The 14,803-nt window shown below is 40.3% G+C and overlaps 1 protein-coding gene across 1 annotated transcript in view; it reads left to right on the top strand.

The window, feature by feature from the left end:
• POU2AF2 (POU class 2 homeobox associating factor 2) overlaps positions 1-14,803 on the top strand; it is a 37,718-nt gene that overhangs the window by 19,898 nt on the left and 3,017 nt on the right. The window contains exon 3 of the mRNA XM_070472877.1: positions 13,320-13,362. Within this exon, the coding sequence (XP_070328978.1) occupies positions 13,320-13,362 (43 nt within the window). The remainder of the gene's footprint in view (positions 1-13,319; positions 13,363-14,803) is intronic.

The raw sequence follows: 14,803 nt of genomic DNA, 5'->3' as shown, positions 1-14,803 counted from the left end.
AAAGTTTCCTAAAACTTGGGCAATTTATATATATTGTGCTATTTCTCTTTGATATTCTACTGGTGGTATTAAATAGCAAGGAAAATTCTAAGTGAAAGGAAGAGGCAGAATATAAATAAGCCCACAAACTGATTTGTGCATGCGTGCTAAGTCGCTTCAGTCCTGTCTGAGTCTGCGTGACCGTATGGACTGCAGCCCTCAAGGCTACCCTATCCGTGGGGTTCTCCAGACAGGAATGATGGGTTGCCATGCCCTCCTACTCTCCTCCATGCTTTAAATGTACGTGGTTGGCCACATAGAAATTCACGGAAGACATCACAGCCATTGCAGTCCTCTCTGGACTTGTCAAGACAACAGAGAACAGGCATGTTCTGTTGATTTCATGGTCAGAGGCATCTCAATCTTTGAAGACATATAAGTGCAAATTGGGCTGCCCTGGTGACTCAGAGGTAAAGAATCCACCTGCAATGAGGGAGACCTGGGTTCAACCCCTGGGTTGGATAGATAACCTGGAGGAGGGCATGGCAACCCACTCCAGTATGCTTGCCTGCAGAACCCCCACAGACAGAGGTGCCTGGCTGGCTACAGTCCACGAGGTTGCAAAGAGTCGGACATGACTGAATGAGTACGCACAAGTGCAAATTATCTGGACCACTGCTATTACAAGAAACCTTCATGCTCTTCTATGATTTCTAAAAATTTACCATAAAAATTAGTTTTCATCTCTTCAACTCTCATAAACCCATCCTGTAATGTACTCTGGATTTAATAAGAATTTCCTGCTTGCCTGGGCATAGCAAATGGTCATCAGATGGCCCAGTGTGTATCTTCCTGCTTTGCTAATATTTTATTTCTCTTACTTAAAAAAAATATTTTAGAAGTACCTGTTCTTTTCGTGTTTGAATATAAATTCTTAGGAAAAAATATGATTTTTCCTTAAGGAGTACATCTCACTTGCCCTTGTTACTTTTTTCTGAATTGCTAGCAGAAGGATCCATTCATTTGTAATGTTTGTCTGGTTATCGATAAAGGGAATCAGTGTCTACCCTGGGAATGCTCCCCCACACCTTTCACAACTTTCATAGCACAGTGCTTTGCATATTGCTTGTTAACATTGCCAACTAACCCCCTTCTGAGCCCAGAAAGAATTTAAAAAAAGAAACAAACATTTTCCAAGCAAGCAATGCCCTGTAAACACAAAACGCCAGTGTTTGAATATAGAAGTACATATTATATCCCTGGCATTCATTTGGATGAATGTTTTATCTAAAGCTTTCAAAATGGCCCATTGTCTGACTTTAATTAACCCACAGTCCTGCCTGTTTGGAGAACTGAACCACATTTCCACATTTCCAGTCCATGTTCCCCACCCAACCACCTGCTCCTCCACAATTGCAGAAATTTTTTAATAATAATAATAATAAAGGCAAACTTTTTTACGAGTACCTTATTTTTTTTTTTTTTTTGGCTGTCTTATTGGTTCTGTAGTGGTTGTTTTTAATGTCATGAAATTTGAAATATTTCCTGGTGGTGAATTCTTTTACTCAGCTTGCAAAAGTAATCAAGTTTTTCAGTGAAACAGCCATAGCAAGTCCATCTGGCAGAGCTGAAGTTCTGCACATTTCGTTCTGGCCAAACTGTACGATACCATTTATTAATGTGCATCCCAGTAGCTCCTGTCATTCTAACTTAGCTATTGATATACATAAATACAAATAACATTCCAAAGCCACGCCAAGACCCAAAGGTGAAAAAAAAAAATGTATTTCATTTTGTAACTCAGGCAACAGAAATAACTTTCTCACAGAGGCAGCCTGGACATAATTTTGTGCCAAGCAGGAAAGTTTTAACAGTAAAATTTTAAGAAACTGTCAGAAGTTTGGAATTCTATAATAGTGTTACTTTCCAAAGGGCATAAAATAGTTCATAGACCAGGAATATAAGACAGTTGTAACCACAGATTTTTCTTTTTAACTTTTAATTAATTTAATTTTTCTTTTTAATTTATCTACAATAAAGATACAAGACCTAAATTCTGGCTTTTAATTTTTATTAACTAGTTTCAATTACAAAAATAACACATGGTAAAATTTCAAACTTAATAAAACAGTATAATTTTTTTTTTAAGTCTACTGACCTTCCCTGCCTACTTGTTCTACTTCCCAGGGTCGTGTGCAATCTTCCAGAATTTCTCTATGACATTTTATTATAAAGAAATTAAGTTGTTGCACCAAGTTAATCAATATCAAAATCTATGTTATTTACACACACTATTACAAAAATGCATAGTGTTCTTGTGCTGAATTTCCTTCTCCCAAGACAAAATTTAAGCAGATCTGTTTTAGTCTTCATTTTACCTCTATATGTTTGAAGGCATGAGGCAAAGCACTTCATACTAACATGTCTCCATCTTATATCAATTGCATAGTCCCTACTGTCACCTGAGATATTGGAGATAAAGTGCCCCAAATCAACTCTTCTTTGTGAGATAAATACTCTATAATCTAGGCTTTATAGAATCAAGGCAAATGTTTTTAAAGATCTATGTTTCAATATTACTTCCTCACAAATTCTTACAGGCTTTAGGATTGGACCTATACAGTGACCTCTTAAATCATTTAAGGACATAGGGTTTTTCCCTCTGTAAATAGGGCCATATGAGCAAGACATGCCAGGCCCCTCTTTACACCCGGGTCTCAACGGGGAGGCTGGAGATAAAGAAGAAAAGAGAGAGAGAGCCCTGGGAATTGGTACAACTGGGACAGGTGGCCAGCAGCCCTTAGCACTCACAGGGCGAATATCAGCCTTCACCAGGCTCCAACACAAAGCCAAATAGAAGTGGATATAAACGTCACCTGCTGGCCACCCCGACCCTGCCCCACCGAGAGCCTGTTGGACCTGTATCACAGATCTGGGAAGCTCCAGGAGCCCATACACTCCCCACGCCAACCATTTCTGACCATCATTTTCAGCCCCAGATGAAATTTCCTAGAATGCCACTCTCAGTATGTCTACACTGCTAATAGCCATCTAAAGAACCACTTCCTGTTGTGGACAAAGTCCAAGTTCCTTCAGCCTGGCTCAAAAAAATGCTCTTTATAACCTGGCACTTGCTCCTTCCTCCAGCTTTCCTGTCTGCATATTTCCACATCTGTGACATGCTGTCCACACATTTGAGCCTTTGCTTTGCCCTTCAACAATGAGACCCCTTATCCTACCTGCTTACTGATTTCCTGTCATCCTTCAAAATAAGATTCATATATCACCTACAGTGTGGTGTTCAGTCACTTCCCTCAGGACAGCAGCTCACAGCCACTGCTACCCTCATCCCTACCCTATCTCTACGTGCATAGCTCGAGCAGATCTATTAGAATCCAGCCTGTGTCACTCACTAGTTCTGTGACCTTGACAGTCTTTACACCGCCTACTAGTTTTCCGATCTGTAATCTAGAATCACAGTGATCTATTTCATTGGTATAATGGCAAGGCTTTAATGAAACAGTGTCACTTAGCATTATGCAGAGTATATAAAGTACACAAATGTTAATTACTAAAAGTGATGAAATACATACTAATATATACAAAGTGCCTGGCATAGAGTCTGGCATGAAGGAGGTATTCATAAAATGCTAGTCCACATTCTACTAGCCAAAACAAGTCACAAAACCATCCCAGATTCAAGACCAGTAGAGGTCTGCCACTTATTGATGGGAAGAGCTGCAAATTAATTGTGGCCATACTTAATCTATAGCAAATGGCTTGTGTCCCTAAGTAGATCCTAATCTAAGCCCTTTGGTTGCATTTTTTCTAGCACCTGAAGCATTCAACATTGTACTCAGCATGTCAGAAGCGCCAGGAGCTATCTTTGGTTTGATGGAAGGTCTAGTGCACAGAACCTACTGGTTACCTCACTGAGAGCTTGAAGGGGAGTAAATCTTAGAATCAGAGAGTTTGGGTTTAAATCCTCGTCCTGTAATTTATAAGATAGATAATTTGGGACACGTTACTTAACTTCTCTGATGCTTGGTTTCCTCTTTTGTAAACTTGAGATGATAATATCTACTTTTTAATAAGATAACATTACATAAAGCTTCTGACACATGGTAGATGCTTAAAACTCTAGTTCCTATTCATTATGGAGTATTTCTTTTATCAATATTTATGGCTAAATTACTAGGTAACTCAGATAACTGGTTCATAAATCAAAACCTTTTTCAAACTTTGCAAAATTAATAAGACTTATTAGAACAGGCTTGTTATAGTTGAGTCACTGCGTAAGAGTTCACACCAATCAGAATGCCCCAGTTCTACTACATACTTGTCACATTAGCTAAGGCATCTAATTCTCTATGCCGATTTTCTTGTGGAGGAAGAAAGTATTCCATCCTAACACAGATACTTATTTAAAGGATGACAACGTTATACCTGGCATTCATTTCAAAGTCGGAGGAAAATTGTGTGACTAATGGTTGTTCTCAATTCACTTATTAAAACATGGTTTTAAAATGTTCAGTATATCATCTCTACCTCTCTCCCAATCATCAATATGATGACAGAGAGAAATTAAATATACTGTGAATTCCTTGAAAAGGAATCCCAGCCATTCAGCAGAGGTTATGGTTTTTATTTAAGCATTAGCAGCAATATCTTCAGGGAAGGCAATGGCAACCCACTCCAGTACTCTTGCCTGGGAAATCCCATGGACGGAGGAGCCTGGTCGGCTACAGTCCATGGGGTCATGAAGAGTCGGACATGACTGACGCAACTTAACAGCAGCAGCAATATCTTCGAGTTTAAAGAGACACTTTCAAACTATATAGTCGGAATTTTTAAAATATATCGTGAAAAATCTTACACGCCTTGCAGCCCTCTTCTTTAGTACATCTCACATGGTCTTTCAATTTTCAGGCTGGCACCTAAAAATAGTATAGGGTCATAAAAGTGACAATGAATGTAGTAAAGGGAAACTCCTGATCTTATCACTTTACTATCATGGTGACCTATTAGTTCAAATTAACTCATTTTCATGGAGGGGCTTTCAGGGCAGCTGTGAGGCTGCTGTGTTAGCTACAGGAAGTTGCACACTGGCAAATTTCATTCAAATGTAAACCTCTAAATTTGGCTACCTGGCATTGCAAGATCCTGTTGTTTGCTGTATGCAAAATAAAAATTATATACCATCTTGTTTGGTCAAAAGTTATGGGCTTTTCAATATTAATTTCAATATTATTTCTAAAGAATTCATATGGTGAGATGCAACTGAATGAATATAATATCTTGAACAAGGTAAAAAGAAATGTGTTTTCCCTTCACATGGGCAAAGAAACCTAGTGCGTATCTAAGGCTCATGTCTTAGGCTGTTCTTTCTCAACATATGAATCTGGGATACCAGCTCTGAAATCAGTCCAGTGAAACCCTTCCTGGTCCCAACATAGGCCTTTTAGAACTCTTCTATGTTCTGTGAGATGAACAAAAGTTGTGTGCTATCATTGCCTTTTATATGACTTATCCAATCTAAATATTTCTCAGGTCACCATAAGCACTGATTATAGCTATAAATAATTAATTATGTGGAAATGTTTTATACCACAATAGGGGAGATCATATAGGAGCTTTTTGAAATGGTCAAAATTGATCAAATAATATGCTTACAAGTTGGAAATTGCATTGTACATAAATTATGCCTTAATTAATTTGAACTCCTCCCCCCAAAATGGAATACTCACTGAAGGCTAAAAATGTATAGATAGATAGATATAGATATGGAAGTGTGTGTGTATATATATATATACACCCACACACACACACACACACACATATATATATACACACACACAAACACAGAGAAATATAAGATTCCCACTGAATCTTCTTTGGGAGCATTTATTTAATTATTTGGTTTCTCTGAATGTCCTCAGTTCAGTTCAGTTCAGTCACTCAGTCGTTTCTGACTCTTTGAGACCCCACGGACTGCAGCACACCAGGCTTCCCTGTCCATCACCAACTCCCAGAGCTTGCTCAAACTCAGGTCCATTGAGTCAGTAATGCTGAATATCCTAAGTCTCCTTTATACTAAATTTTTAAACTATGATGTTTTCCCACTTTTATTTTCAAGTTATTAAAACTCCTGGAAGGCAGTCTGGTGTGGTAGTTATGAAATAAGCTTTAAACAGAAGTAGAATCACAGATGTAGAAAACAAATTACAGTTCACAGGGGATGGTGGGGGATAAATAGGGAGACTGGGGCTGACATATACACGTTACTCTATATAAGATAGATAACTACTAAGAACCTATGGTATAGCACAGGGAATTCTACTTAATACTCCATAATGGCCTATATGAGAAAAGAATCTTAAAGAGTGGAGATATGTATATCTAAAACTGATTCACTTTGCTATATACCTGAAACTAACACAATGTTATAAATCAACTACACTCCAATAAAAAAAATTTTTTTAAAGAAACAGACCCTGAAATCATACCATTATCACCAGCAACAACACTACCTGCAGAGGAACCTGAGTTATTCTCTATTTCAATTTCCTCATCATTAAGATGAAAATAATATTACTTACCTTCTGGGGTGGTTTAATAATTAAGTGAGATAGTAATATAACATATTTGGTCATGTGCTTAATAGTGTGCTTATAAAATTTCTACAAGTATATGCTTATGAATTTTATTATAACTCATATCTCTGCTGGAAAATGTTGGAAGTCGTAGAAAAAAAATTTTTAAATCTGGTGTGTGAAAGACAGGACAGCATCTACTTCTATTTTTAATCCTTAGGGATGTGATTTTGTTTCAGGCAGAGTCAATGGTCTGGAGGTGGGGAGATTATACCCACAACAAAACTGGATCCTGCATAAAAATTTTTTGCTGATTTGTTGAGCTGGTAGGATATAAGGGAAACCAGTAAAACTAGGGGGTTTGGTGGGGTGGTTTGAGGGTTGACATGGAAAGGAGGGGAAATGTTTGAGCAGAAATAAAGACACTGAATGATGAGAAGATAATCACAATGGAAAGGCAGAGTCCACAAAGGACAGGGGCCCAAACTAGCTTTCTATATGAAGACTGACTGGTCCTCGAGCTAGTTTTGCTAAGTTTGGGGTAGCTAAACCTGGAACTGGGGAGCCTGGAAGGGAGCTGCTTCCCAAGAAATATAAGCATAAATCTTCTGGAGAAACCCAACCTCACGTTAGGAACTCAGATTTTCACAGGTTAAGGTCAACCCAGATACATGTTTCAATCAAAGATTACCAAATGCATCAGGAAACAAATCACTAGGAATGAGAATCAGCATAAACAATTAAGTTAAATTCCCAGGACTTTTGGAGAATTTTGGTATTAGCATAACCAAATACAAAATTTTAAAACAGAAATAATAATAATAAATAGTGAACACTCAACAAAAGACCAACCAATATTTTTAATAGATCAGATAGAATTCCTAGGACTGAGAAAATATCTAATCATTGATACTAAAAGAAATCAATGCATGAGTTAAACAGCAAATTAGCTGCTGTTGAAGATGGAATTAGTGAACTGGATATAGAGCTGAAGAAATCTATGCCAATCTGTTCCAAAACATAGAACATAGAATCATGGATAGAGGGAAAGTAACAAGAAGTTGAGAATTTATTGGGGATAAAAGTAAAAGATTTAACAAACATCGAAGACTCAGAAGGAGAGAATACAGATGATACAGACAAGATAATATTTAAGTAAAAGATGGTTGAAACTTTTCCAAAAGACATGCATCCCCAGTCACATGAAGCACATCCTATACAATCAGAATACATTTTAAAAATCTATTTCAAGATAAAAGGAGGTGAAGCTGAAAAATCTTAAAACCAAAGGGAGTATACTTTAAAGGGTAGTCAGAAAAGAAAGAAAGATTGTTACATAGAATATCTGTAAGATTAATAACAAAGTTCTCAACAGCAATCATGGAAGACACAAGAGAGTGAAGTGAAATCTTTAAAGTGCTGAGATAAGAATACTTGTAAAGTTACAATTGTGAATCCAGAAATAGTATCTTTTAAGTACAAAGGCAAAAGGAATTATATTTTCAGTTACATAAAAGCTGGAAGTTGCCACCAACACCGACTTTCCAGGTGGTTCAGTCAATAAAGAACTTGCCTGCAATGCAAGAGACACGAGTTCAATCCTTGGGTCAGGAAGATCCCCTGGGGAAGGAAATGGCAACCCACTCCAGTATTCTTGCCTGGGAAATCTCATGGATAGAGGATCCTGGTGGGCTACAGTCCATGGGGTCATAAAGAGTCAGACATGACTTAGAGGCTAAACCACCACCACCTACAGGAAAAGAATTTTCTAAAGGGTTCTTTCAGAAGAAGGACAATGAATCTAGAAAAAAGTTTGGAGGACAGATAAGCAAAGGAAATGATAAACGTGTAGTAATTCTAATACATATTTACTTGGCAAAATGATGATGAAAATAATCATGTTTAATTTGTGGAGGTTTAAGCTAAAAATTCAAGAAATGACATACTCATGCAAATTAGGAGAGGAGCAAAAAGAGTTAGTGTCCTAAGGTCTTGTCTGTCAGCGGGAGGCTTAAGATGCTCTTTGTAGGCTTTGTTAAATACGCAAGGTAAAATTTTATGACTACCCATAAAGAATGGAAATAGTGTTTAATTTCTACAGCAGGTAAAGGGCAAAATCATGTAGGGGAAACGAACACAAGAGGCTTCTTTTCATCAAATAACAAATAAAATCAATTAGCTTAGTCATTATGAAAGTTCTTCAGGTATTAAAACTGGATTGGGGGTACAGGGCAGGCAATTCCACAGTAATAAGTAAAACTGGGCAGAAGGAAAAGGGGTGGAGGGAGATTGTTGGTGGCATTGGTGGTGGCAGATGCTGCAGGGACTGCGTGAGCCCAGGGTAACCTTTGCTCACGCTTCAGGCCGAGGCCAGGGCCGGGCCGGCTGATGCTGGTGCATTACTGAGAGGCGCTCACACTTCTGTCTGTCCAGCTGGACATGCACCCCGCCTTTCACAGGAAGCCTCCCTCCTGGCCCCAGCCTTGGCCAGAGCAGTTTAAGGGGAGCAGGCAGACAGAAACGGAGGCAAGAAGGCAACAGGACACCCCCCGAGGCAGCGCCCAGGACGGCTACCACCCTGCCACACTCTCCTTCCCCAGGGAAGGAGGCTGAGGCAAGAGGCAGAGGGAACAGACCCTGGCGCGGGCCTCTGAGGAGAGACCCAGCCAGAAAGAGCCGGAGAGCAGAGGGAAACACTAGATAACATGGGCCCTGGCAACATGGGAAAACGTGCCCGAACACAAGCTCTTCTCTAATTAATCACTACCTCCTTTCCTTCCCGTACAAGACATCACAGCATCCTGACCTACACCACCTTGGACCCCACACATATTGTTCACCTACTAAGAAGTTTGGGATTAACAGAGGCAAACCACTATAAATAGAATGGATATTTTATAAAAATTTTTTAAAAATCCTACTGGGAACTATACTCAATATCCTATAATAAACCATAATGGAAAAGAATAGGAAAAAGAATGTGTATAACTGAATCATTTTTCTCTACAGCAGAAGTTAACACAACATTGTAAATCAACTATACATCAGTAAAATAATTTTTTAAAAAACTTTAACATCAGACATGGTGACATGTTTATAGGAATAAACCATATGTAAAAATGCATCTGAGTGATAATAGTTAATACTTATGCCCTCATTACTCAAAACCAGGAACTATTCTCAGTGCATGACATATAAGATCATATTTAATCATCATGTGCCTAAGATCACATAGCAAACAACAGGCAGAGCCGGGATTCAAATATAGACACTCATTCCAAAGTCTTCAATTTCAAATACCGTGCTCCCTCTGAGTGGCTATTGTTCAGTCGCTAAGCCGTGTCTGACGCTCAGTCGTGTCCCATTCTTTGCGACCCCATGGACTGCAGCACACCAGGCTTCCCTGTCCTCCACTATCTCCTAGAGTTTGCTCAAACTCATATCCATTGAGTTGGTGATGCCCCCCAACCATCTCATCCTGTGTCGTCCCCTTCTCCTCCTGCCTTCAATCTTTCCCAGCATCAGGGTCTTTTCCAATGAGTCAGCTTTTCACATCAGCTGGCCAAAGTATTGGAGCTTCAGCTTCAGCATCGGTCCCTTCAACAAACATGCAGGGGTGATTTTCTTTTAGCATTGGCTGGTCCGATCTCCTTGCAGTCCAAGGGACTCTCAAGAGTCTTCTCCAGCACCAGAGTTCAAAAGCAACAATTCTTCAGTGCTCATCATTCTTTATGGTCCAACTCTCACATCTTGTACATGACTACTGGAAAAACCATAGCTTTAGCTATCCAGACCTTTGTTGGCAAAGTGGTGTCTCTGCTCTTTTATATGCTGTCTAGGTTTTTCATAGCTTTCTTTCCAAGGAGGAAGCGTCTTTTAATTTCACGGCTGCAATCACCATCCTCAGGGATTTTGGAGCCCAAGAAAATAAAACTTGCCACTTGGTGGATATTTCCCTAGAGAAGATAGAATTCCAATTTAGTCCTACGGATGGAAGCCTTGTATACCTCACCCCCTTCTTCCGTAATTCATATGTTAAAGCCTTGGTCCCCCGTATGATGGTATTTTAAGATGGGGCCTTTGGGGAGGTAATGAAGTCAGGAGGGTTTAGCCACATGAATGGGACTGGTGCTCCTGTAAGAAGAGACACATGGGAAAGATGATCTCTCTTTATGCTGCATGAAGGCAGTGCAAGAAAACAGCCATCTGCAAACCAGGATGAAGGCCCCGCAAAGAACTCACACATGCTGGCACCCTGATCTCAAACTTCCAGCCTCCATAACTTGGAGAAGTGTTTCTTGTTTAAGCCACCAAGTCTATGGTGCTTGTTATATCAGCCCAGTCTGATTAAGACAGTTGGGAGATGATGGGTTACTCTCAGATATTTGAAGAGCTATTTATGGAAGAAGGGTTTAACTTATTTGGTATGGATCAAGGAGATTCGAATTAAGTTCAAGACTATTTTCATCCTACTTTGTAACAGAGGTTGCCAAAGAAGAAATTGGCTTTCTCAGAGGGTGCTGAGTTCTCCATCACTAGAGGCTGAATGCACCCAGGGTTAATAACATTGGAGAGGATTTCAGCACTGAGTGCTGGGTGAATAAGACTCCATAAAATCCCTCCAACGCTTGAGAGTCTGTAGGATTATCAGGGTCAGGACAGGACTAAGAACTCAAATCCGAAAAAGTGGATGTTGATACCTCTTCACTTTTACAGCTACATTTTCCACTTAGTTTGTTCCTGGGCATCTTGGAGCCAGAATTGGCATTTTAAGACTCAACACACCTGGATACCCTTCCTTCAGCAGTCAGCTTGAGCATCTCCTCCTCCAGGACGTGTTCCCCACCCCATTCCTAATACAACTTAAGTTTCCACCTCACCCCATCTTACTCCTACAGTGCCCCTTCTCACACTGCAGTGAATTCTGCTTCATCATCAATCACGCCCTGTATTAGGGCATGCCTAAGGCTCAGTAACAAATTACCGCAAACTAAGCAACTTAAAAAAAAATTTATTTTCTTACAGATCTGGAGGCTAGAAGTCGAAAATTGAGTTGTCAGGAGGACCAGTTCCTCTGAAGTCTTTAGGGGTACACCCTTCTTTGCCCCTTTCTAGCTTCTGGCGTAGGTGCTTGGGTGCCTAGTTGCTTCAGTCGTGTCCAACTCTTTGAGACCCCATGGACTGTAGCCTGCCAGACTCCTCTGTCCATGGAATTCTCCAGCCAAGAATACTGGAGTGGGTTTTCATGCCCTCCTCCAAAGGATCTTCCCAACCCCGGGATCGAACCCTCACCTCCTGGATCTCCTGCATTACAGGCAGATTCTTTACTGCTGAGCCACTGGGGAAGTGCCCCCTTCCCCAGCATCTGAAGGTTGTTGGCAAAACTTAGTGGTCCTTAGCTTGAAGCTGTAGCTCTCAAATTTCTGCCTTTTTCTTCAGACTGCCTTCTCCCCTCTGCATCTGTGTTTGTCTTCGCTCTTCTTATAAGGACACCAGTCATATTAGATTTAGGGCCCACAAGCCTTCAGAGTAAATTCGTTTTAAATTAATTAGTTACTGCTTCAAAGATCCTGTTTCCAAATAAGTTCACATTCACAGGTACTGGTAATTATGACTTCAGTATCTTTCCAGGAGACATAATTCAGCTGACAACATCCTCAACCTCTTATGCTCATTAAACTGCTATTTTTATTCCACATGTTTTTATTGTGTCTACTTTGAATCACTCCCTATTCTGGATGCAGAGAACAAGTCACAGTCAAGGTTTCTACCCTTAGTGAAACGTCCATTCTACAGGGAGGCAGCCAGTTTAAAAGGGGGCCATTCAACGGTAAAACCGAATACAACCTTATTTGTGTATGTATGTACCTATATAAACATGTGTGTCATATGCATGCTAAGTTGCTTCAGTCGTCTTTGCAACCCTATGGACTGACTGTAGCCTGCCAGGCTCCTCTGTCCATGGGATTCTCCAGGCAAGAATACTGGAGTGAGTGGGTTGCCCTGCCCTTCTCCAGGGGATCTTCCCAACCCAGGGATGAAACCTGCATCTCCCATGTCTTTCACATTGGCAGGCGGGTTCTTTACCACTAGCACCACCTGGGAAGTCCATAGCCCATTTATATAAATCACTGATACGTATTGTGGAAGGATATGTGGAAGGATATTGCGGCTCAGCTGGTAAAGAACACCTGCAATGTGGGAGACCTGGGTTCGATCCCTGGGTTGGGAAGATCCCCTGGAGAAGGGAAAGGCTACCCACTCCAGTATCCTGGCCTGGAGAATTCCATAAACTGTATAGTCCATGGGGTTACAAACAGCTGGACATGACTAAGCAACTTTCACTTTCATTAATGCAAACAGTAGAGGGGAAAAAAAAGGATAAATGATTTCCTTTCACGTAGTCTATGTTTTTTGGCATGTTTACCAGAATCTAAAACTTTGATTTCTTTCTGTCCCTTGTAGAAGTTCATTTTCTGGTACTTGTATTCAACTTGTTGTCAACTCTCAGTTTCTGAGCAGCAGAAAATAAAACTTGTGAAATGTATTCTTAAGTTCAAACTTGCAACTAAAGACAACCTGTAGGGGCGGGGTGGGGAGGGAGGAGGGAAGAGGGAGGGGACACAAGTATGCCTACGGCCGATTCATTTTCATATATGGCAAAAACCATCACAATATTGTAAAGCAATTATCCGCCAATTAAAATTCTTTTAAAGAATAAAACATGCATGCCCCTCTTTCTTCCAGGGCAGTGTCGGTTCCACTCAGTCTCCATTTGGCCCGGTGCCAGGTAAGTATTGCAGTTCAAGGGGGTCGATTCCTTCCCTTTGAAGTAAATCAGGCATTTAGGCTTCCATTCTTCCATAGATGCCTTACAAGACTTTGAACATTTTGGTGCTTTGACATACTTATTTTTAAAATGTAAAATCAGACCTCATGGCAGCCGTTCCTGAATTTGGAATGAGTTCTGTCCAGTATAAGCTTATTGGGCAAAAGCAATAGCAATTAGGCCCTTCATCCAGCTTTTACAGCGTCCCTGGTGGCTCAAATTGCAAAGAATATGCCTGCAATGCAGGAGGCCCCGGCTCAAACCCTGGGTTAGGAAGATCCCCTGGAGAAGAGAACAGCAACCCACTCCAGTATTCTGGAGAATTCCACTTCCAAACTCAGAAGTGGAGTTTTCTCCATTAATGTGGGTCATCTTCAGAGCTGGATAAGGGAAAGAAATTAGAGCAGAAGATCCCGCATGCCTGAATATCTCTATACCGTGTTTTCCAATCATATTTACTGTCATTGGAATTTGGTTGTATCTGCTCCATTCTACAGAAGAAAATTTCTGCAGCCTCTCTCATTATCTGGAATGGCTCTTCCTCTTTTTAAGGAGAAAAAAATACATGTTTAAACAGCAAAGGATTTTTTCTCTGTGTTTTTTTATTTGGAAATTGGACATGCAGACAGGAGAGCCTGGTAGCCTTTTTTACTTAGTCTCCTTGCTGTTCGCAGCCTTAACCACTACAATGGATATAGATTCATGGCATGAAACAAAACCTTATTTTTGATATTGATTTTCATGGGCACAGGTATTTTTTTAAGAGAAGTATGCTTATGATGAAACCTCTAACTGCAGCTTTCAAATTCATGAGCAGATTAGAATCCAGGGGCTATAGAATTTAAGATGGAAATAGAGTGAGTGGAATTGTGCTGTTAAGTGTCTGCAAGGAATTTTGATTTCTTTTGAATGAATGAATAAATTTACATGAATTGTTGCACATAGTATTATATTACTGGGTTTACAGAAAATGTGTAAGATGTAAGTTCTTCCCACGTAGGGCTGGTGGGTCAATGGGAAAGAGGACTACGCTCAGACAAAAGAGTGTTGAGCACAATACAATGTGCTGCCTTGGGTAGCAGGGGTCTAAGTGCTGTGTCTGGAGAGTCACCTACGACTGAGTCAGGGTAACAAGGAGGAGGGTCTTGATGAGTCTGTCTTCTCTCCCTGCAGAAGAGTGGGCAGGGTGGGCAGGGACAAAGCTCAGAAGCAGTCCACTGTGATCGTGGAAAGTAAGAAAGACAAGTACCTACAACTTCCTCCCAGCTCAACTCTTTTATGGTTAAGGGAGTAGGTCTGAGCTAACTGGATCACACCCAACACCAGCTGGGGGGAAAAAAAATCTGTTTTACAGTCTTTGAGTCTATGCTCCTAAATGATACAGGGTGCCCTGATACAACTG

The sequence above is a fragment of the Odocoileus virginianus genome, chromosome 10 (genome assembly GCF_023699985.2).
Source record: "Odocoileus virginianus isolate 20LAN1187 ecotype Illinois chromosome 10, Ovbor_1.2, whole genome shotgun sequence".
Taxonomy (NCBI): Eukaryota; Metazoa; Chordata; class Mammalia; order Artiodactyla; family Cervidae; genus Odocoileus; species Odocoileus virginianus.
The sequence above is the reverse complement of the archived record's forward strand: the minus strand, read 5'-3'. Positions and strand labels throughout refer to the sequence as shown.